The sequence below is a fragment of the Antedon bifida genome, chromosome 11, assembly GCF_963402885.1.
Source record: "Antedon bifida chromosome 11, ecAntBifi1.1, whole genome shotgun sequence".
Classification (NCBI taxonomy): domain Eukaryota; kingdom Metazoa; phylum Echinodermata; class Crinoidea; order Comatulida; family Antedonidae; genus Antedon; species Antedon bifida.
This window is the reverse complement of record NC_136236.1, coordinates 6,483,571-6,508,355: the sequence shown is the minus strand read 5'-3', so window position 1 is coordinate 6,508,355 and position 24,785 is coordinate 6,483,571. Positions and strand designations below refer to the sequence as shown.

Below are 24,785 nucleotides of genomic sequence, written 5' to 3'. Positions count from 1 at the left end.
TCTTCTTTTTCATGATGCAATAATTAAAGAAAACAACCACTAAAAAAATACATTTATTTTTAGTACAGTAGAATTACTTCTAATCATTTTGGTACCTGATTACTTCTGGTCATTTTAGTACCTGATTACTTCTGGTCATTTTGATACGCATGTGTATGAACCTGAGCAGTAGAACAGTTTTGTATAACAAATGTGGAAACTCTCTCTCTCTCTTATTTTAATAACATTTTCTTTTTGAAATATATTTCAACTATAAAACAGAAATATCTCAAATATTTAGGGCAAATACGATTACTATAATTATCCAATAAATTCCTGGATTTAAAAGCAACTAAATGTTTTGACCCTTCTATTCCTCGCAAAAAGGGATATATACAGTACAACCAAATAATTTGGATAACTGCTAAGAGCTGTACTAATATACTTTCCTCATATTATTCCAAATTCCAATTAAAAAAAATGTTTGTTCCAGGTTCTCTCGCTTATAATATTTGGTGCCATACAACTTTTGTTACCACAGAAAAAAATTATTATTTATTATTATAAAAGAAAAAAAATTGAGAAATAAATGTTTCATATCGCAACAGTTAATAGTTAAATTATTAGTTTATTAGCCAATGTACCAAAACATAAAATATATGGAAAATAACTAGAATAAGCTACAGTAAAAAAAAAAATAATAATATAGCTAAAGTAAAAAAATAATATAATAATGTTCTGTTTTAGTATACCGGTAGTCTTAAGTGCACAAGTATGGAAAGTGAATTTTTATTTAAATGTGAAACAAACTTTTGTTTATAAACACAAAGACAAACCTGATATATCTATTATAATTAAGTTCATGTGTGGACTGGAGGTCATTTTTCATATTTACAACTAAATTAGGTGTCAAAACATCTGTTATTGTTTTATTACTTTGGGTTCAAGTTCGTTGATATCTCTTAACGAGACCCAGATTGCTTTCTGTGGCATATTTTCTATTGGGTGAGTCATGAGTTGCTGTGATTCTATCAATGGAGCTATCCGTTGGGAATTTAAAGGAAATCCATATCTTGCAGTATTTATCCGTGTTCTTATTATAATCCTTTGATCTAGGCTAGGGATTTTATCAGACGGAGTAAGAACTGTTAATCTCCAGTCACCTAGTTTGGGCTCAAATTCCCTAGAGGTAAAAATTGAATAATTTCAGGGAAACAGAAGGAAAATTTAAATTTTTATAACCTATAAATTAATTACTAAATTATTTTTGTGGCAGATAATTTTTGCAGATAGAGTTGTTTTAGAATGTTTTCAACGTTTTTTAAGGTGTTTACTGTTTGTTTGTCTGCATATCTGTCTGGACTATTAAGAAAAATATTTTTTTTATACCCTGAGGCTCAGATCTGACTTGTTTGTAGATTGTTCCAACTGACATTACAAGCATGTGTATCCCTGTTGTTGATGTTTTCCTTAGGGTAAACAATTAGTAAAAATTATCTAGTTATTAAAAATTATTAGAACGATACAAGATATTTTGTGTATAAATTAAAGCCTTATTTTTCACTATATTAATTTATTCACGCATGTTTTGGCGTGAAAAAATCTGCGACCAATCAGCATGCAGGAATGTTTTGATTCGCGTGAATATATTCACTAATAAAAAACAAGCTTAAAAGTACCATACATATTTGAAATTAGAAGGTTTTTCTTTCTGTTTATTCAACCAATTTGGTGTGTTTTCGCAATGTTTATTGCCTAGGGCTACTATTTAATATCAAAGCCATTTTCTGTAAATTTCAAAAGTAGGTTGAACATCTATAGTACAAACGTTAGTTGAAAAATGGAGGTATTTTATACCTCCAAAGTAATGTAGTTCAGTAGTATCAAATGCTAGCACAATAGTATTTAAATTATTTTATTCTTTATTTTTATGTGACGTCTTTTTATAGTCTAATCTGATTCTCGTCATTTAACCGGTATCGCTGGGTAACTTTTAGCTGTAACACAAATAATGGCTATTTGATTGACAGCTGTAGTATTTTGAAGGTTTGACCGTCGGATCGTATTGCATTTTGGGTAATGTTAACGTTTTTTTAACGACCAACCAGAAATTTAAACAGTTATTTCAGAGCAGGGTGGCCTAAAAACTAATTTTGTTTTATTCGGCGCTATGCAGCAGAACAGGCTCTAAGAAATGATTTCCGTTATTGTTGGGCTAGAGTACTTTTGCAACATTTACTTATACACAAATCTTAGTATCAATAATGTGACTTTTATTAACACCAGTTTAGCGATAGTAACTGATATTGAATCTGTGTTTATTGATTTAGACTAATAGTATAAACTCTGAATCCTGTAACCTACATTAAATTTATCATGTTGCACTTGTGATGATAAAACTGGATGTTTAATGGCAACTGTAGTAATTTATATAAACAACTTTCTTACCAGGACAGTAAACTCTAATAGTGTACATCTTACTTGGTCTTAAACCACTCTGTCTCAGTCAACTCAGTTCCACTCAACCTGCAGTCATATAAATTTGGTTCTAATCAAATCCCATGTCAACTCAGTTCTCGGTCAAATTGGTCCCATGTCAACTCGGTCCATGTCAACTTGGTCCCATGTCAGCTCGGTCCATGTCAACTTGGTTCCATGTCAACTCGGTCCACGTCAACTTGGTCCCATGTCAACTCGGCCCATGTCAACTTGGTCCCATGTCAAGTTGGTCCACATCAACTTGGTCCCATGTCAACTCGGCCCATGTCAACTTGGTCCCATGTCAACTAATTGGTCCATTTCAACTTGATCCCATGTCAACTCGGTCCACATCAACCTGGTCCCATGTCAAATCAGTCCCATGTCAACTCAGTCGAAGTTCATGTGTTATCTACAGTAGTTGTGCTGTTTGTATGTGTTTTTCATTCATAAAGAAGAAATAAATGATTTGATATTATTAGTGAAACTTGTAAATTATTTTAAAATGTTATTAATAATTATTAGCGCTTTATCCAGAATTTAACTAGGTGATTTATTTTGTAATAACCAGGACATTTTTCTTTTATCTCCAGCTATGTCTAAAAACAATCCTACACAACTTTTATTCCTTCTACCTGATGCTTGTCATATCGTTTTTAAAACTGTTTGTTTCCAAGCTAAATTCCAGCTGGCAAATGTTAACCTCTGTATATGGATGAAGTAACATGCAAATAACATTTTTAAGCCTTGTTAAAACTATTTATTTAGTTGCTTTGACCCCTTTTTACCCCAACATAAACATAGTCCTCTGAGGCCAGTAGATAACTGTGATAAGCATAAGAGGCTTTTAATGTGAAAACATTTGTAGTACATGTTTAGTCTTAGATGAAAGTTATAGATACAATTTAAAGATGCATGTCCTCCACAAACATGACTAGATGAAAATTAATAAATCAGACTTTGAATAGGCTATTTTGCAGTTTAATCAAGTTCACTTCTGTTCGAAAAAAAAAAAGAAGAAAAACTTAAAAACAAAAAACTCATTGACAAAAATTACAATTACACGGTTTTTTTTTGTCAGGAAATAATTTTAGTTTTTATTCAATTTTTGCTTGCCTTTCAATCCCAAGGTCTAGGGTTCAATCTTTACCTAGTGCCAGATTTGTATGTAACCCTCTTTCAACTCCACTCTCCAAGCCTCAAATGAGACTAAGCACAATCATTTATAAAATAGTTTATCCATCAGTAAATGGCAAGTTACTCGCTGTTGGATAGGTATGAAATAAGAAAACTGAACTCTTACATTTTTCTCTTGCAGTACATTCCTACTGGTTATCGTCGGTTATGTCAAAGGTCAGAGTGAATATTCTCCATATTGCACACAACGAATCCATGCTGGAAGTGGTGTAATCAAATCTCCAGGATTCCCAGGGAAGTACGACAGTGACTTGAAATGTTCGTGGTTGATGCACACCGACAACAACCAGATAACTTTGGAATTTACGTCGTTTGATGTTGAGGCAGCCACTGGATGCTAGTAAGTATGGCATTCTATTGCTTGGTACATTCAATCCAGTTAAAAAGTATTTATTGACTCACGAAGAAGCCATTGGTTTGCTGACCAATCACCATCAGCATAAATGACCTCACTGACAATGGTTAACCAAATCTGTGCTCGATGTGGAAGCATGTTCAGAAGCTCACGATATTTTCATTAAGCACCAGACCGAATCCGAGTGCAACGTGAAAGTAGCTTGTTTACACTAGAACTATGATCAAGTCTTGAACCAGTGGCCCCTCAAGTTCTTTTAAAATTAACATAATATACCGTCAAAGACATTACTTAACAAATGTGTTTAAGAAAAGCAATATTGCCATTTAATATCCTTTAGGGCACAAAATATATGAAAATTGTGCATTATTGTATAGTACTATTTTGTATTGTTAAAATTACCAATATTATTTACATTATAGTTACGATTATGTTGAAGTGTTCGACGGAAACAGTAACAACGACCGCTCACTTGGGAGATTCTGTGGCCCTCAAAATCCGCCTCCATTAACGGCCAGTGGAAATATGTTATTTGTAGAATTTAAAAGCGATAGTTCCATCAACAAGGGTGGTTTTTCGGCCAATTACAGTGAAGGTTAGTATTATTCTATTTTTAAATTTTTGTTGTTATGTTCTGCTTTGTTATTTGATGATTCCTATAATATTCCTAATAAATGAACAGAAACCAAAGAAGATTAGGGGAGATACATTCCAAAAATGTCAAAACAATGTCCCTTCGATTTCATAACTGTAAACTTCATTAATATACAGACAAAGTTAAGGTGATCCCTTCTATGTCCGTTTTATTTTCAAAGTCCTACATTTATAACATTTTTTTGATTCTTTATAATTATTACAGGTTGTTCATGGACATTCAACAAATTATCTGGAGAATTCCGCTCGCCCAACTATCCACATAATTACATGGATGGTATCCAGTGCACATATAAATTCAATGCGCCAAAGGGAAAACGTATTAAGATTTCATTCACCGACTTCAAATTAGAAGGAAAAAGTCAAACCAGTCGCTGTGCTTATGATTATCTGGAGATTCTTGATGGAGAGAGTCGAGGTATGTTGCTCTTTCAGAATTACTGTATGCCATTACTGGCAGGAATTTGCAGAGGTGCCATATTTTATGATTGCCATAGTCGCATCACAGTTGAAAGTGTTAATGTGTACTCCTGGATTTAGATGTATTTAATTAAATTTAGATTTATAACTGTGAAGTAAATAAATAAAAAAGTAGGTTTGCATCAGGTGGAAAGTTAACAGGTCAGTTTTTTTGCGCTAACTTTTTGCAATGCTAAAGTAAAATAAAAGTAATTTGATTATCATCCTGTACCGGCTGCTTCATTTTGCCTTTGAATTTACCCATATCTTTCAATGCACGCTTGGGAGGCTAGAGGTATGGATGTTCAACACAAAAATTACTATAAATATGTAATTAATATAAAAATATTATATATTTTTATATTAATTTGTTTGCGGGGGTGCCCTTAATTATATTTAGGTGAGTTAAAATATTCCATTCATTTTTAATGAACACAAGCGTGACTGGTTAATGACATGTTTAGTCTTGCTTTACTCTCTGATGATTTGATTGTTGTGTTTTGTGATTTTTTTTATGAAAATTTTATTTTTACCATGAAATATATTTATATACAGTAAATCTATACATTGGCTAGACTGATACTTAGTGGAATTTTCCCAATGGTATCTAAGCCCATCTGTTATCTGTATAAACAAGGCATGATCCTAGAGTATTTGGCGAAAACTCTGGATGTTTCAATTTAGGAAAAAAGCAAATCACACTAAAAAAGGTTGTTGTGTCTGTAATTGTTTTTCAAAATTCTTAAGAAATGTTATAACACGTACATGATAATGAGTTTTCTGATTTCGCAAGTTTTTACACTATATATTTTTTTTACATGTTTGTGTTGCTTTCAGAGGAACTTCCCCTCCTGCCACTGGATCAATCAATACAGGGAACAACATGTTCGCATAAATAAACGCAAGCCCATAAAATATTATTCAAACATCTCAATGATAGGTCGAACCTTCGCCTCCGCAAAAGTTTGGTTATTAATTGTTTCTTTTTTCTTCTTTAGAATCCGAGTCTTTTGGAAGAAAATGTGGCCAACAAATTCCTGGAGATATTCTTTCAACGACAAATAAACTTTTCATTAAGATGACGACAGATGATTCCGTTAATTATGGTGGATTTATCGGAAACTACGAAGCAGTCAGTACGTAAACTTTTATATTTTTCTTCTTTCCATAAAATTTTATACTTTTTAGAGTGAAGTGTTGTATAGACTGTAGACTTCTTAATACAGTAGAACCCCTATTAAAGGGACATCTTTCGCCCTAAAAAAGTGTCCCCTTTAGTGTCGGCCATAGTGTTAGATTTGATTTATTCATTTACACCATGGAAAAATAAATTACGATTATTTTGTATTGTAGATGCTGAGCCCTCACCATGTGAAACTGAAAATGGTGGCTGTGAGCAAAAGTGTCGGTCAAACGGAGACAACGAGGCGGTGTGTTCCTGCGATAACGGGTATCGCCTTGATATAGATGGCACCACATGTAACGGTAAGGAAAGCAAATACAGGCCCAAAAAAAACCTGTTGGTTAGCAGACAATCGCCTTTCTAAAGCTCTGTCTACACTCAAACTTTATGTGACAAAAAAGTGTGATGTTCCTAAATATGGTAGTGATATGATGTCATCATCCATATATGGGCAGAGTTTGACAGAGTTTAAGTTTCCCACTGACTCAAACATCTGGTTCTCTCTTCTTTTTTGTTATAAATGAAAACATTTTATCTGGTTTAAGTGTAGAGTATATATTTGAACAAGGGTATAGAAGAAAAGGAAAATCTTAGAAGAACTAACGAACGAACTAAGAAGATAGAAACAAAAACCATAATTATAAAAACATAAATGGAAAATTACATATGTCAATGTCTATACAAATGTTTTAATTGTTAGTTTTTATTTTTTACTCTGCCATTCAATTTTGTGTTCATATTAAAACAAAATGTCCACCAACTCTAGAGTAATTATGTATTTCATTATTTTTTCAGATATCGATGAATGCGTTACGGTCACCCCTTGTGACCAAATTTGCAGAAATGTTGAAGGTTCATATATGTGTCTATGTTTGCCTGGATATGTGTTGAACAACAATGGCCTAACATGCAAAGGTGTGTATATTAATATGCATGCAATTCATGTAAATTACTAATTTAAAGATTTGGCAAGGTAGCTGATAAATGTGCATTTGCAACTGGTAGCTGACACAGCCGCTGTCGTGGACAGACGAAATAGCGCCATGGTTGGCAGCGCCCACATGACATGATCCTTACGGGAGAAACATGTATTTGAAAAGTGTAACATCACATTGAGACGACATCACATCACTAAACGTTATTAGCATAGTAATACATAATGTATGTTTGGATAATAAATATTTTGTCCTTTGATAGATGTAAATGAATGCAAAACTAATAACGGTGGTTGTGCGGAAGTGTGCAACAATGAACGTGGAAGTTTCAGGTGCAGTTGTTCAAGCGATAGAGTCCTGCAAAGTGATCGTGTCAGCTGTAGAGGTTGGTTCGAATATTCATTCAAATGATACACAGTTGTAATATAAGCAATATAAGGGACACTTTAAAAAACCTGAGATAATTTCAATCAGTACTATTAAGTGAACGCCACCCAACAAAATGTCTTCAGCGAAATTGGTATTTTGAATTGTTTCTACTTTTTGCAAAACGAACGAAATCGCAACCAATTGGAGCTTAGGAAACGAGTGATGATGTGTTCATGAACACTCAGGCGAATCGAAAAGCTCAGCAGATAAACGATGAAAATGAAAATCACAGCTAATCGCTCTTGTAGTGGAAAGCGTAGCACGATTTTCCAAATGTGCCTAGTGGAAAACAGGCTTCACAGTGAAATTTATATTAATTTACTTTGATACTCCAGTTATTATATAGCATCATCACCATCATCGTCATCGTCGTCATCATTATATCACACTTTTTTTGTTATTATGGCCATTTCATTTTTGTTTTATTCATCTCAAATTTCAATTGTGTTAACATTGTAAATTGTGTATATTGATAGAGGCTGACCCATCACCTTGCAAGGTAAACAATGGCGGATGTCAACATTTTTGTCGCTTAACTTCAGATAAAAAAGCGGAGTGCTACTGTCGGGATGGCTTCAAAGTTAGCAAAGATAAAAAGTCATGCCATGGTATGTTATTTATGTATTTCTTCTTTATAGTGGGTGACCTCTTCAGTACAAAAAAGAACTGTTCTCACATAAGGCATGGGATGCATTATTTTTTTCTATGTGGCTAAGGTGGAAACCATGAATAATTCATGAGGTTAATTATGACATAAATTACCTTATTTATGGAGAGTGACCCTAAACAGCGTATTCTGACAATGAAGGGGCCCTCTGGATGTGTGACAGTGCCTGTGTGTATACTAGTACAGGGTAACCCCCTAATCGTCTCGAAAGATGTACTAGGTTCTTTAAAGTGCACATGAGCCAGATGGGTACACTCTACCTACGATTTATAGTCCTTATCTGAGAAGACTCGTTCTACCACCAGAACCATGGAGCGAGTGAGGCTTGAACCCTTGCCGATGTTAATATGGCAAGGTATTACGATTCCACTGTCTTAACCGCTTGGCCAATCACTCGCTCACTCATTATAGGGGCACTATATAAGCATGGACATTGGTCAATTACTTCATGTCGACAGGTTTCAAATGTTAGATCAATGGTGTTGGCTCCATTCTGAGTAACTGGAGATCTGGGTTCGATGACCATCAACATCATTTATGGGTTTTTTTTAATAGTTGAGAGAGATTTTTAGAGGGTTAGAATCCGTTATATAAGAAATAGGTCGGCTATCTTGAAATTCTTCATAATATTTAATCTCCTGAATTATTCATGATTTCTGCCTTAACCTCGTAGGAAAAAAAATAATATGTACAGAACCATAACCAACACACTGTGAGATGATCCCCTGCTCTTTTTGAAAGTTTTTCTTTAATGTATAATTGAAAATGGAAACAATACTTCCAAGGATTGTACTTTATTTTTTAGATTTTGATGAATGCCGTCAACTCAGTCCATGTGAACATCTCTGCGCCAATACGTATGGATCGTTTGTCTGCTCGTGCCGTGCAGGGTTTAGACTGACAGAAATGGGGTTAAAGTGCAAAGGTTTGCAAAAATGTTTTAACCTTAAGCTCTGTCTACACTATCAAACTTGGACATGATGATGTAATATTACTACCATCTTAGGGCACTTACACTTTTTTGTCAAACTAGTTTGATAGTGTAGACAGACCTTTAGAATATCTGATTGATCCAAATTTTCAGAATCTTGGTCAAAACTTTAAATTCTCAATATGTGTTTCATCTCTTTATTTGTACTTGCCCTTGTTTAAACATACTGTACATATCAAGATAGTTACAGAATAAACGACATTTATTTTCATAACCTAGCCTTCCTCCATTGTATCTCCATCTGGCAATGTTTTTTTGTGTGGCCCTTTTTCATCTATCTTTTAATAATAGCTAGTGTCAGCCAAAGTTCTAAAATATGTTTGAAATATATTTATTTATTATACTGAGGTTTCTACTTCTCTTCTTTCTAAAGATATTAACGAATGCCTACATGATAATGCGGGTTGTGCAGAAATGTGTATCAACGCTAGAGGGAGCTACAGATGTGATTGCGCCACCCCGAACACAGTGTTGGATGATGATAAAATAACCTGTCGAGGTAAAGATTGCAATGCAATGAAACGTGGTGGTAGTATTATGAAGTAGCACTAAATAGTTTTGATAAATCATTCGCAATTATGCCAAATTTCCAAATCTAATGCTCTGTCTACACTATCAAACGACAAAAAAAGTGTGATGTGCACAAATATGGTAGTGATATTCCAAAATATTGTAGTGATATGACATCATTATGTACATACCTTTAAAATTCATAATTTGCAGTAGTTGCGAATTCTATCACATGCTCTTTATTGTGCATTGTGCAAGCTTGTTTCATATTGTTGTTCATAGGGCCCGTTCCGCACTTTAGAATTCCCCTAGGTATAAAATTTGAGATAAAACAGCTGTTTCAAAAACCTACCTCCGTTGCTGGATTTTTCAATTACACTTTAAAGATATATTGTCCCCTTAAAAAAATATTTTTTTTAATTTTTTTGTTGAATATGTTATTTTAATGTCTCATAATAGTTATTCACTCTCACAAAAAATTGGGTCTGAAAACAATTTATTTACCTGAGAAAAATGTAATTTATAGCAAAAAATGGTCAAATTGTCTGGAAGACAATGAGTTTTTGGGTAATTTAACTGTTTATTTTGTCTTTTTATAGGTGAAATAATTTTTTCCCCCGTTTTTTTTCTTATGGAAGTGAACAACTTCATTAAAACTGCAAAATGGCCTATTCAAAGTCCGATTTTAAAAATCTTTATTTTTCATGATTTTGGGGGACAATACATCTTTAAACCGCAAGCCGATTAAAATAAGGAGCAAGTTGACCTTACGTTGGTAAAAAGATGTATGAAATATGACCTTGCTGGGTAAATTTTGAGTTTTTGTCTTCTGAACAGTTTGTTTGATTAGTCCCAATAGTAATTTAGGTAATACATGTGTAATTGAGTTTTACAGTCCGGACACAAGGCAAGTTAATGCATATCGATCAAAGGATTCTAGTTGTTAAAAGGGCACTTTCTATGTTCCGCTTTAGTTTAGTACTTCCCTGTGAAGTGTTATGGTATGACAAACGTTACATGCCAAGCATAGCTGAAAGGTCGGTTGCAACAGATACATGCAATAAAGCCAAGTTAAATTAATGTTACAATTTTTGTTGGAATTTATTCAATTTATTTTATACTTACCCTGTGCCAAGTTTTGTAAATGGAACATCATGGGACCATTTTATTTTCATGTAGAAAGCACCTTAGCTTTTGCATTAGCCCACCCACCAGCACCTAAACTCCCCACTCACCAGCACCTGTGCTCCCCACTCACCAGCACCTGAGCTCCCACTTACCAGCACATGAGATCCCACCCACCAGCACCTGTGCTCCCCATTCACCAGCACCTGAGCTCCCACTAACCAGCACCTGACCTCCCCACTCACCAACACCTGAGCTCCCATCCACCAGCACCTGAGCTCCCATCCACCAGCACCTGAGCTCCCATCCACCAGCACTTGTGCTCCCAATTAACCAGCACCTGACCTCCCATCCACACCAGGAGGTGTGCTCCCCATTCACCAGCATCGGAGTAACCCCCCCCCCCCCACCCAACACATGAGCTCCCCCACTCACCAGTACCTTAGCCCACATGAGCTCCCCCACTCACCAGTACCTTAGCCCACATGAGCTCCCCCACTCACCAGTACTTTAGCCCACACATGAGCTCCTCACTAACCCCACTCATCAAGGATATGAAACTTCATGGGACCCATTTTTCATCTGTTAGGTAACACCTGCACTTCCACCATAATCCTATCCACCAGAACCTGAGATCCCATCTACCCAGGTTATGACAATTCCTACGGACCAAGTTCTGTACAGCAATGTGTGATTTCATATTTACCCAATTTAAACCATTTACACCTCATTTAAACTGTCTGCTAATCCCCAAACCCCTAGATTCTCTGCATACTGACCTGGGGTGAGCTCTCATTTTCAACAAATCCGAGCCAATGCTACATGTCTGTACAAATTCATTAATTAAAGTGAACATATATACTTGAAAATATGAATCCTTCAATAAAAATAATGTTTGCTCTATTGACTCTACCATGTACTAGATTATTAATGCTTCCTGATATTGTTAAGGCGTATGGTTTGTTGAACTTGTGTAAATAGTAGTTGAAATTGGACTTTACAAAGTTGGCATAATTTGGCTAAAAGGAATCACATGTTTAGGAAGTGTATCATTAGGCCTATAGACAACGTTTCAACATTCACTTTAATACCATATGTTATTGAGTTGAAGTTAAATAAATTGAAATATATAAAATGAACAATGGCAAATATTTGGCTATCTAAAAGAAAGGGATGTACAAAAGCAATTTAAAGGCCAATTTACACAGACGGAAAACTGCATAGCTTTTCCTACATGGGATCTGTGTCTATCCTGAGCGGAGACCGCCCGTCCGCTCCGTGTTTTGTGTATTAAATGGTCATAAGAAATAACATAGATTCTATATTTTTATTACCTTTAACTCTGTGTAAATTGGCCTTTAGGCAAAACAAGCAAAACTATATCTGCACCTGAGGTAATTTTAGGCAAATTAATTTTGGGCAAACAGCCAAGGGTAAGCTGATTCAATGAAACATACACACACGGGTACAATAATATTGACCATGTTTACAGGATTTTTTAAACAGCTATTTCATTGAGGTTATTTTATTTTTAGAACCAAGTGTTTGTGAGACAAACAATGGTGGATGCCAACATATCTGCAACAAGGCAAACTCTGACGCGTATTGCTCATGCCATCTTGGATTCGAACTGAATGAAGATGGGAAAGGTTGCCAAGGTAATTGTCCATTTTCTTGCCAATTTTTCGTTTGAAAATCATCTTTTTAACTAACAGGAAATTGTTTTAAAAGCGTTTGATCAATTTCTAGACATTCTGGCAATTGTTATGATATTTTAATATTATTCTTTATGTAGTTGGATTAAGGTGGTGTTAAAATGAATTAGATAAAATTAATATATACTTGTATATATGTTTTTTTAAATTAATAATAATTTAATTGCATCTTCACTTTTCATGTGCCAAGTGTACACATGCACCAATTGCACCCACACCAAGTGAATACACGCACCAAGTATACGCCTACACCAAATGTATACACGCACCATGTGTACACACGCACCAAGTATACACACGCACCAAGTGTACACATGCACCAAATGTATACACGCACCATGTGTACACGCGCACCAAGTGTACACACGCACCAAGTGTACACATGCACCAATTGCACCCACACCAAGTGAATACACGCACCAAGTATACACCTACACCAAATGTATACACGCACCATGTGTACACACACACCAAGTGTACACACGCACCAAGTGTACACATGCACCAATTGCACCCACACCAAGTGAATACACGCACCAAGTATACACCTACACCAAATGTATACACGCACCATGTGTACACACGCACCAAGTGTACACATGCACCAAGTGTACACATGCACCAATTGCACCCACACCAAGGGAATACACGTACCAAGTAAACACCTACACCAAATGTATACACGCACCATGTGTACACACGCACCAAGTGTACACACGCACCAAATGTACACATGCACCAATTGCACCCACACCAAGTGAATACACGCACCAAGTATACACCTACACCAAATGTATACACACACCATGTGCCAAGTGTACACCTGAACAAATTGCACCCGCATCAATTGACCACACAAATTGCACCCGCACTAAGTGTACACACGCACCAAATAAATTTAAGTTAAATTTGCTGTAATTGGCCTAAAATGAATATATTTTTTGTTGTAGACATTGACGAGTGCTCACGAGCACCATCACCGTATGATATCCATAGCAACCAATGTAATCAACATTGCATCAACACACCAGGAAGTTATTACTGCGACTGTGAGGAAGGCTTTGAGCTAAGCCCAAATGCTAGAGTTTGTAAAGGTAAAGTAATCTTGTTTTTCTTATTCTTTATGAATGACAGTGGCTGTGTGTGTACACTAGGGTAACCACCTACTCGTCTCAAATGATGTACTAGGTTCTTTAAAGTGCACATAAGGTAGATATGTACACTGGACCTATAGTTTTTAATCTTTATTCGAGAAGACTCAAGACTCACCAGAACCAGGGAGCGAGTGAGCCTCGAACCCTTGCCCCGATGTTATAGCTACGTAATTGTCCACTGTCTTAACTGCTCGGCCACTCACTCACTCATGTGTTGTCTCTGGTAACCAGGAAACCAACTGAAGAAAAAAGAGGGCCAGCAGCGTTAACATTTGTGGGCTGCTGCAAAAGTAGGATATACAGGCTTCACTGTCGAAGAAATACAGACATGTATGCAGGATAGAAAAGAATCGAGGTCCATCATTGAACTCCATCGGAAGATGCTAGACAGATTAAATATTCCATATTCTTTTAATGTCCTATTAAATTTGTAATTTTATAGGACATTATTAGTACTAAAAACAGTACAAGTTGTAGTGTATTATATTTGATACAGGGTATATACAATAGCATAGTAAAACTTTTTTTTATTTTCTTTTTTTTTTAGAAAAGATTTATACCACTCATTTTTTTTTCTTAAATGGGCCATTTTTACTTTGACCAAAAATTAGATGTTTAACAAAATAAAAATGTCATCGTTCATATTTTACAGATATTGATGAGTGTGCGTCTCAACTGCGCTTGCAATGCGATCAAGAATGTGTCAACTTTGCTGGTGGATACCGATGCCAATGCTCTGAGGGATACAGTAAACAAGAGGATGGTTGCCAGGATATTAATGAGTGTGAACCCAATCCTGAAGATTGTCACACATGTACAAACCTTCCTGGAAGGTCAGTTTTACTACAAGTTATAAGCCAACTAATCTTTCTGGAATTCTTCCAAGTTTTTTTCAAATTATAAACATGTTTTTCATTTTTTTTTTAAATATATAGTTATTTTTGTATTTTTGGCATTTTTGGCACGTAGTTTGGTATCTTTGGCAACTCGTTTAAAAATTGGCTTAAAAGTTGCGTTGTGCTAATTTAATGAGTATCTGTCACATGCTATTTTTTGGTGACCGCAACTTGTATCATGAAAATAATTGGAACTTATTGGAAGATAAGGTTGCAATAGAGTGTTTATGTTTCCATGTGTGACTATAATCAAAATCCAATTAATTTTGTTATTCCTCTCAAGTACACAACAAAAGCAAGATAAAGTACAACGATAATTCTAGAAAAAGTAATAGGTTCTTAATATAGATAACGCAAATATTTGTACTGTAAACAATAAATATTTATAAATCATTAAAAAATTCATATTCAATAAAAACATCAAATCTGGATTACCTCAAGAGCACCAATCATACAAAAAACAGACTATATGTTTCTGTGCCAATGATTTGATTTCATTTCGAAAATCATTATAAAAATACCTATACCTATGATAACTACTGACATTACAGAAAAAGGTAGAAGATTTTCGAGGATAGCCCAAAAAACGTTTTAACTTATTTCAATTGGGATGCTTTTATAATCTAAAATAAATGATCTAAAAATTACGTAAAATTATTGCGTTTATGGTATGGTTAACATCGACCAGTTGCAATCAGTTTAATGCTAAGGCAAGTTCTCACCCAAACTGTTCTTTGAAATACATGGTTTGGCTAACAAAACTCTAGAGCTTTAGAGTTGACTTAATATAATATTATTAAAATTGCGAAATGTTCCATTTCAGTTTTAATTGTGAGTGTAATGAAGGGTTCGTTCCCAATGACAATGACACCAGCTGCCTGGATATTAACGAATGCATGCGAAACAACGGTGGATGTCAGCACGTTTGCACAAACTATCCTGGTACGCATGAGTGTCGTTGCCGAACAGGATTCAGAGGTACCGATCGTACAAACAGCGTCTGCGTTGACATCAATGAATGCCGGGAATCTGATAACAACAAAGGGCCGTGTAATCACAGATGTAAAAATAACATAGGTTAGTTAAATTCATTCAAGCTTGTCCCTCAAAAACATGAAGATTAAAGTTTATTTATTTCAATGATTCCACATATTTCAAAATGATGTTACCATTATGTTACAGTTGTCAAACCAACTTGATTACTGTGTATATATATATTAAATCATCTGCTCCATTCTATTCCCTTATTTAGTCAACATAGAATACCCAGAAGTTGAAATGTCAGGCATATTTAAAGTTTTGAGGGAGTGCATCAGCCAGATTTTAAATACTCCAACCAGGCCAGCTCCACGTTATTGTTCGCCACAAGATGTGCCATCCTCTTATATGCAATGCTGGATCCGTCCCTGAATAGTTGGGTTATTATTAGTTTTGTACTATTACCTATCTTTTCTGGTTCTCATTACCATTTTATGAATCAACTTAAATATTGTTTTCCTCTCTTTTTGACATAGGATCCTTCAAATGTCTTTGTGATGAGGGATATTTCTTGAATCAAGATGATGTCACATGTCTTGATATTGACGAGTGCCTGGAAGATAATGGTGATTGCTCACAACAGTGTACCAACACCCCAGGATCATACTCGTGCCAGTAAATATCATTCCTAAAACAGAAGAACTTTTATTAAAGGGACACCATATGGACTCGAGAAAGTTTTCCCTGATTGGGACCTTTCCTTAGTGTTAAACGTTCATTGTTTGTTTCCTTGGAGTGTGTCCCCTAATAGTTTCTACTGTACTTCAAGTCAATGAATTGAGCTTATTTTGGAGATATACCAACGCAATGTAAACTCTTTCCTCTCAGACTCAGTCTTATAGGTACATATCCTAAACCTACCACAAAACATTGATAAACACAAAGTTCAAGAAACACTAACTATAGTATGTCAGACTGATGTTGTATAAATGGTTCCGATCAGAATCAATCTTCCTGTTAAGAAAAATGCTTAGAGCTAAAATATGTTTCCCCTTTTGTTTTTTTCAGATGTTTCCCAGGATATGAACTAACTGAAGATGGGCTAGAGTGTGTTGATATAAATGAGTGTATTAACAACAGGAACGGGTGTGATGTCTCGGAGAATGCAATCTGTATCAACACACAGGGCAACTATACATGTGGTTGTCCACTGGGCTATGAGCCTTACCAATGGCTTCATTGTCAAGGTAGGTAGACTAGGGTTAGGCTACATTCAGTGTAAATGAGAAGGCTTGTTGGAAGCTGTACAATGGTTTTATTGTCAATGTACAGTAGTAGGTGTGATAGCGTGAGGCTGGATTCAGTTTATAAATGTGGAATGGATGTCATTTCTTAGAACCCCTACTACAGTACTGTGCCTGTCTGAGGCTGTTCTGTAACTGAATTACAATGGCTCCAATAGACTAACATGAATGTACAGTAGATACAGAGCAATTATGACCTAATGCTGGTATAGGATAAACTTCTGTACTACTGAGACTGTGGTAAACACATGATAAGGATGAGTTGGGGTAACAAATGGCAAACTAAGTTAGTTGTAAAACAATTCTCACTATAGAGCAAGCAAACAATGATAAAGAAACAGATCTTTTATCATACTTGTTACTTTGGCATGCCATAGAAAAAACAAGTTTTTTTTTTATACAGACAATGTTATTCTGATTTTCAGATTTTGATGAGTGTGAACATGAAAGAATACACAACTGTGAACAGAACTGTAACAATACAGTAGGAAGGTACATTAGTTTTAGTGTCAAAGGTCACAAAAATCATCCGAGTGGGTTTATATTCTATGGAACACGATATCTCTAATTTTATAATTACTCTTTCAAAAACCTAAGAATGCCATAGGTTTGTAAGATGTAATCCTCTCAAGTTGTTCTTTCTTTGACTTTGTATTTGTTTTTTTATGACTTCTGATTTCTACACCCTTATATTAGCAGTGGACTTCCAACTTGTTCTGGCATAACCTTCTGACATCAAAGTCATAGAGTAACATCCAAAATATGCTCCAATGATAACTACATTTATTTTAAAACTGTACAGAAGTGAAATACATTACTTTTTCTCTTTTTTTTAGTTACTTCTGTTCTTGCAATTCAGGATACAAAGATGTTGCAGGAGGTGGCCACTGTGAAGGTGATTATAAACTTACAACTTTTCAAATAAAATTACAGTAATATTGTATAGATATATGAATGAATGAGAATTATGAATGTATGTACTAGATGATCTACTTCTCATGAGTATGCAACATCCTTGTTCGCTTCTGCTTCATGCTGAGTAAGCATAGGTGGTGTTCACGTCTGACATTTTCTTGCCTGGTTCCTTTTGATTTCTTTGGCTTGCCTGTTTTCCAAGACAGACACTACCCACAATAATAAACCATGACCTTAAGAAACTAAATAACCAGCAGACAGACAGACAGCAGCCAAATTTAAAATATACAATTATATAGAAAAGCTAATGAAAAAGTACAATGGATAGGAAACACTGGATGAACCTTGTCAAGGAAGTGGAGCAGCTGAAACAGAGAGATTTCTCAGGATGTCAGTCATTAGTTTTTTAAAAATTTGCAAGAATAGTTTTTGATTGCTTCTATTTCAGATATCGATGAATGTCAGCAGGATCTCTGTGATCACAATGAACTGTGTATTAACACCGATGGCGGCTTCCTGTGTTTATGCCGCAGTGGTTACTTTCTCCTAGAGGATAACGTATCATGTTCAGACATCAACGAATGTGCAGATAACAATGGTGGATGCGAGCATAAGTGTATCAACGATAAAGGAGGGCACGTCTAATATATTTTTCATATTTGAATCTTGTTGCGACTGGTTGTATTGACTTCTGATCACAATAAATAGTTGTGTCCAAAACATTGTGATCGAAAGATTTTACCACTAAACAAGATGATTGCAAGCATTCACACATGTTTATACATCGTCAATTTGTTCCTTGTCAATTTGGTAAAAGCTGTCAAAATGCGATGCATGTCTGAACAGGGTTAACATTTACTTGAGTGTGGTACAATGGAACTACATGCTTTATTCCTTGACTCAAATTTGGTGCTATTTTATAATTATTTCTTTTTTATTGCAGGCATCGATGTGAATGTTTTTCGGGTTTTGAACTTGAAGAAGATGGTAAAGCATGTGTTGGTAAGTATATATTTATTATAAGTGTATTTATTATTATGTATAAAAAAATAAATAATAGTACAGCTTTAGAACAAATATAGGAAACTTCCGACCTGAGCTATGTGCTGAAGCAGCTCAAATTCAAGGGTAGTGCAAAAGAGCAATTTAACCATTTTGAAATAAAGACCAGAAGAATTAGATAGCTTCCTCTTTTATAAAGTCTACCATTTTTAAGTTGGGGATCTCTGTTTCACTACTTAAAAACCTTTCTCCCTTCTCCCTTTTAAGAAAGAGTAATTGATCTACCATTGTCACTATTTTGTGATTTTTCATGTAAGAATTTAATATTTGTTTTATTCATTCTTATTTCAGATACAAATGAATGTTTAACTGGAGCTGCATGTTGCAGCCAGATGGATAATTGTGTGAATCTTGAAGGCGGTTACACTTGTAGCTGTAGCCATGGTTACTATATCGCAGCTGATAACTGCACTTGTCTTGGTAAGCACCATTTTTACTACAAAGTTTTTTGATTTTCATCAAATTTAGTTTTGCTTATTTTGCAATGTTTAATTCTTTCTCTTTAGATATTGATGAATGTGACATATCAAATGCACGATGTGACCATCTTTGCACCAACACACCTGGTGGATTCCAGTAAGTATTAAGTTAACTTTGACTTCTTATTGCAGTGTAGATAATGTACTTGATTTTGTGTATGCATGATAGGATGGAGGTGATTGGTGGGTTCACCAAGCTTAGATTTCTTAACTTGTTCCAACCAGTCTAAACTTGTTCCACCCAGTCTAAACTTGTTCCAACCAGTCCAGTCTTGTAACAACCACTCCAAACTTGTTCATACCAGTCTAAACTTGTTCCAGCCAGTCTAAACTTGTTCCAACCAGTCCAAACTTGTTTCTCCCAGTCCAAACTGGTTCCTAGTCTAAACTTTTTCCAACCAGTCCAAACTTGTTTCTCCCAGTCCAAACTGGTTCCTGGTCTAAACTTGTTCCAACCAGTCAAAATTCAATCGGTCAGTAATTTTGCTCTTCCTTCTAAATTTGTTCACCTAGTCTAAACTTGTTTCATTAGTCTTATCTTGTTTTGCCTGAAATGTGTCAAAAAATAATGACAATGCATTATCTAATCTAGATATAATGTACTGAGACTAATTTCATTACAAATATTATTAATATTTTCTTTGCAGTTGTGGTTGCCATGATGGGTATGTTGTAGATGAGATGGACGCCACCAAGTGTGTGGACATTAATGAGTGTTTACTGGTAAGTATCAACACAAAACAAATGGTTGTGTTATTAATATTAAATTAAAATCTAAAGTACTCTCAATCATGAACTTATAAAGCCTATAGAGTGTTGTATTTTACTAGAACCCTTTTCATACTAACATACTGGCAAGGAGCCAATAATTATGTACTGGATAATTTTCATTATTGTTAACCAAAAAGTATTTTTATTATTTTTGTAGGAGAGAATAAATTGTCAACACGAATGTATTAATTTTGGTGGCGGATACAACTGTACATGTCGGGACAACTTCAAACTTATGGGTGATGGACAAACATGTCAACGTAAGCATATATTCCAACTGTCCTACTTTCCAAGAGTCTTTACACTTCTTGGTTTCTTGTTATAACTGTCACAAACAACCCAGAAAAAAAAAAGTTTTGAAATCAAGATTAAAAGTTGATACCATATAAGCCTTTCAGTTAATCTTAAATTAAAAGCTTAAATTAGGAAGTAAAGTTTATTTTTAGCAACATCAACAACCTAATGAGTTGTCATCAAATATTTTTTGTTAAAAGAAGACAATTTTTTACTGTACTTACTTTTTCTCACAGCCTGTCCCACGTGTGAAGATTTTGAGGGATTAAAGGACACATTAGCTGATATGCAAGCATTTATTAAGAGTTTAGAACAAGTCGTACTTGATCAAAAGACAAAGAATGTACAACTAGAAAACCGGGTATATATCTATTATTATACTATTATACTATTATTTTGTGTAATTTTAAAGTCTTTATTGTGTACAGTCAACTCTCCTAATGCAGAAACCGAAAACTCTCCCAAAACCAGACTTTCTTGAGGTCCAAAAGGCCCCATGTTAATTTTTGCCCTAAAAAACACATTCTGAATACCAGACTTTCCTGAAAACCGGACATATTATGGCAGCCCAAGGTTGTCTGGTATTGGGAGAGTAATCGAGAGTCTGGTCTAAACTTGACCACCAAACCTGAGTTTGCCACCGTTGTGGTGCCAGTCTTGGAATCATTAAAACTGCCATCTCTGATCACATAATTACAGGGACTATTATTTGATTCGCTGAGGTAAAACAAAACCGGCAAACTGGTTTGTCAAGAGTTCCATGGCCTAGCTTCTTCAAACTGCAGTTTGTTAAAGATTTCAACAGGTTTACACTGGCACACTTTGAATTCGAATAGTTTAAAGGGAAAATGTGATTGTTGGATATGACTATAAGCTCATATGGAAAAGATTTGCGATCAGACTTAAACATACTATGAAAGCTCAGTGGTCAAATGGTAGGGTGGCAGCATATCAAGCAAAAGAGTATAAGTCCAATCATTTTGAAGCCTTTGGTCGATTATTCAGTCTTCTTACCCTTACATTATTAAAACGTAAATTAAAATATATTTTTATTTCTATTTTGGTTTATTTAGATCAAAGAACTTGAAAATTGGAAAAGTGAAGTAGCGGAAAACAACGAGCCCTCAGTTGACCTTCCACAGATCATTGACCGACCAGTGAATATACCAAAATCGATAGATTCCAGAACGGAGAATGTATGAATCGGCAATTATGCAAATGATGCAATTATGTAAATAGTAATATTTGAATACTATTAGAGTACCTTAAAACCTCGAAAAGATGGCTTTTCGAGAAAAAGAAGCCCACCAAAGAGTCCTAAAAAGGAAGCAGCCTGGGCTTCTTTTCGAGGTTTTATGGTATGTAAAGAGGATGTAAATTTGTGAATATAATTATTATAAGTTAATAGATGTTGCAGGGAGAAGGATATGAAGTCTTTGTACGTTAAAATGAGTGTAAAGGAAAGAAGAATGGCAGATTATCAAATTGAGGTGATTAGGATAGCAAAATCGCAGGTAAAGATGCAGCTAAAATGAACTCGAAAAATTAGATTTGATTTTAATAAATTATGTTTGTAATTTCTCTTTGGATATATCATGAAAGTCAACTTACTTTTTGTGCTATGTTTCCACTACTAGCATCGGCAGCATTGTTCATGCGAGTGACGTGTTGATTGCTTACCATCACTCAGCCTGTCTTGGTGTAGCGTCACCACTTGTTCTTGTGCCAGCTTTTTGCTGGTGTCCCCCTATAGATGTGTTCTGGGTGCAACTAAAAATAAATACATTATGAACCATTTCTTTTGTGAGTTCTTCATCATTAAAAAATTGCCTGATCCACCCCTGAAAGGAGAGTAAGTCATTCCACAATAATAATGCAAGGACGTATGGGCAACGTAAAGGAATGACCAATCATCCTGATAATAGGGAGCCTTTAGTTTGCGACAGCCGGAGAACTAAGAACATGTTAAGCAAGTGTGCATGTGTGTGCTTCCCCAAGTCTTTGCTAAATTCTAATCCAGAAAGCAACCACACAATTTGTAGATCCAAACAAATCAAAAGGTCCCTGACTAAGAGCCTGTTATGTGTTTTTTAAATATCTACTTTTTTTTAAACTAATGTCAGTGTAAACAAGTGATGTGTAATGTGAAAATATAGGATTATGAAATTTATTTTGATGAATTTTTAGTTTGTTTAAATTATGTTCAAATTCATTCTGATTGAGGTACTGTATGCGTGGCCTTTCATTTCTACCTCAAAACTGTCTTTTTTTTAATTATGTTCAAACTCTGCGAAACTGTCTTTTAAATATTTAATGAAATTCATCAAACATTAAAGATTTATTGTCCCCCAAAAACATGAAAAATGAAATCAGACTTTGAATAGGTTAGTAGTTGTAAGAAAGTTAATTACTTCCTTATAAGAAAAAATAAAGTTTTCACTTATAAAATAACTAAATAAATGGTTAAATTCAACCAAAAATCCATTGGCTGGCAGCCAATTTGACCATTTTTTGCTTTAAATTGCAGTTTTTCAGGTAAATAAATTTTGTTTATATCCAATTTTTGGTCAAAGTGGATAACTATTAATGTAACATTAAAATGGCATATTTAACAACAACAAATTATTTTTCAGGGGGACAATACATCTTTAAATATTTTTTTAAAACTTCAGGAATTTCAAGCAGCTTATAGTGAATGTATCTTTTTTTAGACATTTTTTTTATTATGCTAAAAAACATCCTTTGTTTTAAATTGTACGTCTAAATAAAAGCATGATAATATATAATTATTACATATTATTACATATTATGTAATAATTTTAGCTTATAATTGTGTAGAAATGTAGACAAATAAATATAATATGTTTGAGGTGAATGTTGTGTATGATATTAGAATTTTGTATAAAACTTAAACTAAAAAATGTATTAATTTTTCATATACAAACTATTATATATTTAATACATACTGTATACACATTTTTGTTAAGATGATAATGTTATGTAAGCATTTTAAGAATAAAATATATTTTGTTCTATTGAATAAACTTTGTAGGAATTTAAATGTTAGAAATTATCTTTAATATTAATTGAATGTTATTGTATTTTTATATAATAAACAAATTAAATAAGAATTCATTTTTTGAAGTAAATACTGTATGTCCAATGTATTGTTTTTTTATAAAAAATCCAATGTCACAATGTAATGATTATTATCTTGAATTGTTAAATAATATGGATAATACGAGACACGATGCACAAAAGTAGTGATTTGACCAATCACAAGCGATGGATCATCTGAGCAGTCGCTTGTGATTGGTCAATTCACTTGCATTGGTTCTATGTTCCTGTGTTGCGTCCTGGTGTGAACCAAGTGTATTAAATTTCATTAGCCTTTTGATTCTAGAGTGCTAAGCTCTGTTTCTTGCCAGATCTTAGTGTTCTTAGGTCCTTCACCATATAAAACTCTAACACAAATCATTTATAATTGATGACATCTACAAGAATATGCTGAATATAGGTGCCATGTGACCCTTGTTCTCACTCTTATTACTTAGTTCTCACTAGATGCAACACAGGGACGTAGACACAATGCAACACAAGTTGACCAATGAAAAGCGACTTTGAATAATCTATCGTATGTAATTGATTAAATCACTTGCCTTGTGTTTACATCCTTGCATTGCTTCCTAGTGTGAATTAAGCATTAGAAACATTTTTTTTGTACAACATGGTAATGATTACAAATTCTGATACGCATGTTATTTATTATACGTGCCTACAAGTTTAGTAAAAGTGACTGTAATTTAAACACCGGTTCTCATCAGATCACCGAAGTTAACCAACATTAGACCTGGTTAGAGCTTGGATGGAAGACCATAAAACTAATTGACTTTGTCATTCTTGACAGACGTCGGCCATAATAATAAAAACAAAATTGTTAGGAATTATTTTTTTTAATTGTTTTTTTTAGAAGATTTGTTTTATTGTTATGCACATGCTACTATTTTGTACTTTTAAAAGAGTGGTGCAGATACTATAATAAATATTGAACTTGAATATAATATTTGGAATTATGTTTGTGTGTGTGTTCCTGTAATTAGTAGGCCTAAATGTCTATTTTTAAATGTTGCCCAATTCTTTTCTGTTGTTTGTAAATTCTTCTAAATGGTTACAGTCTGAGATTTTAGCTTTTTGACTAGTAGGCCTAAGCCATGACAATTTCGACTTTTTTGAAAGAAAACATTTTTAATAGTTG

General features: G+C 34.5%; 1 protein-coding gene across 1 annotated transcript in view; it reads left to right on the top strand.

The window, feature by feature from the left end:
- The window catches only part of LOC144856415 (uncharacterized), a 38,988-nt gene extending 14,410 nt beyond the window's left edge, over positions 1-24,578 (top strand). The window contains exons 2-27 of the mRNA XM_078714421.1: positions 3,776-3,994; positions 4,432-4,604; positions 4,869-5,081; positions 6,121-6,258; positions 6,476-6,607; positions 7,101-7,220; positions 7,503-7,625; positions 8,146-8,277; positions 9,142-9,261; positions 9,701-9,826; positions 12,498-12,620; positions 13,628-13,771; positions 14,484-14,664; positions 15,551-15,804; positions 16,242-16,380; positions 16,774-16,952; positions 17,435-17,501; positions 17,846-17,904; positions 18,373-18,559; positions 18,868-18,926; positions 19,278-19,406; positions 19,493-19,562; positions 20,113-20,188; positions 20,394-20,496; positions 20,767-20,891; positions 21,604-24,578. Of these exons, the coding sequence (XP_078570547.1) occupies positions 3,776-3,994; positions 4,432-4,604; positions 4,869-5,081; positions 6,121-6,258; positions 6,476-6,607; positions 7,101-7,220; positions 7,503-7,625; positions 8,146-8,277; positions 9,142-9,261; positions 9,701-9,826; positions 12,498-12,620; positions 13,628-13,771; positions 14,484-14,664; positions 15,551-15,804; positions 16,242-16,380; positions 16,774-16,952; positions 17,435-17,501; positions 17,846-17,904; positions 18,373-18,559; positions 18,868-18,926; positions 19,278-19,406; positions 19,493-19,562; positions 20,113-20,188; positions 20,394-20,496; positions 20,767-20,891; positions 21,604-21,732 (3,520 nt within the window). The 3' untranslated portion in view covers positions 21,733-24,578. The remainder of the gene's footprint in view (positions 1-3,775; positions 3,995-4,431; positions 4,605-4,868; positions 5,082-6,120; positions 6,259-6,475; positions 6,608-7,100; positions 7,221-7,502; positions 7,626-8,145; positions 8,278-9,141; positions 9,262-9,700; positions 9,827-12,497; positions 12,621-13,627; positions 13,772-14,483; positions 14,665-15,550; positions 15,805-16,241; positions 16,381-16,773; positions 16,953-17,434; positions 17,502-17,845; positions 17,905-18,372; positions 18,560-18,867; positions 18,927-19,277; positions 19,407-19,492; positions 19,563-20,112; positions 20,189-20,393; positions 20,497-20,766; positions 20,892-21,603) is intronic.
- The last annotated feature ends 207 nt before the right edge of the window (positions 24,579-24,785 follow it).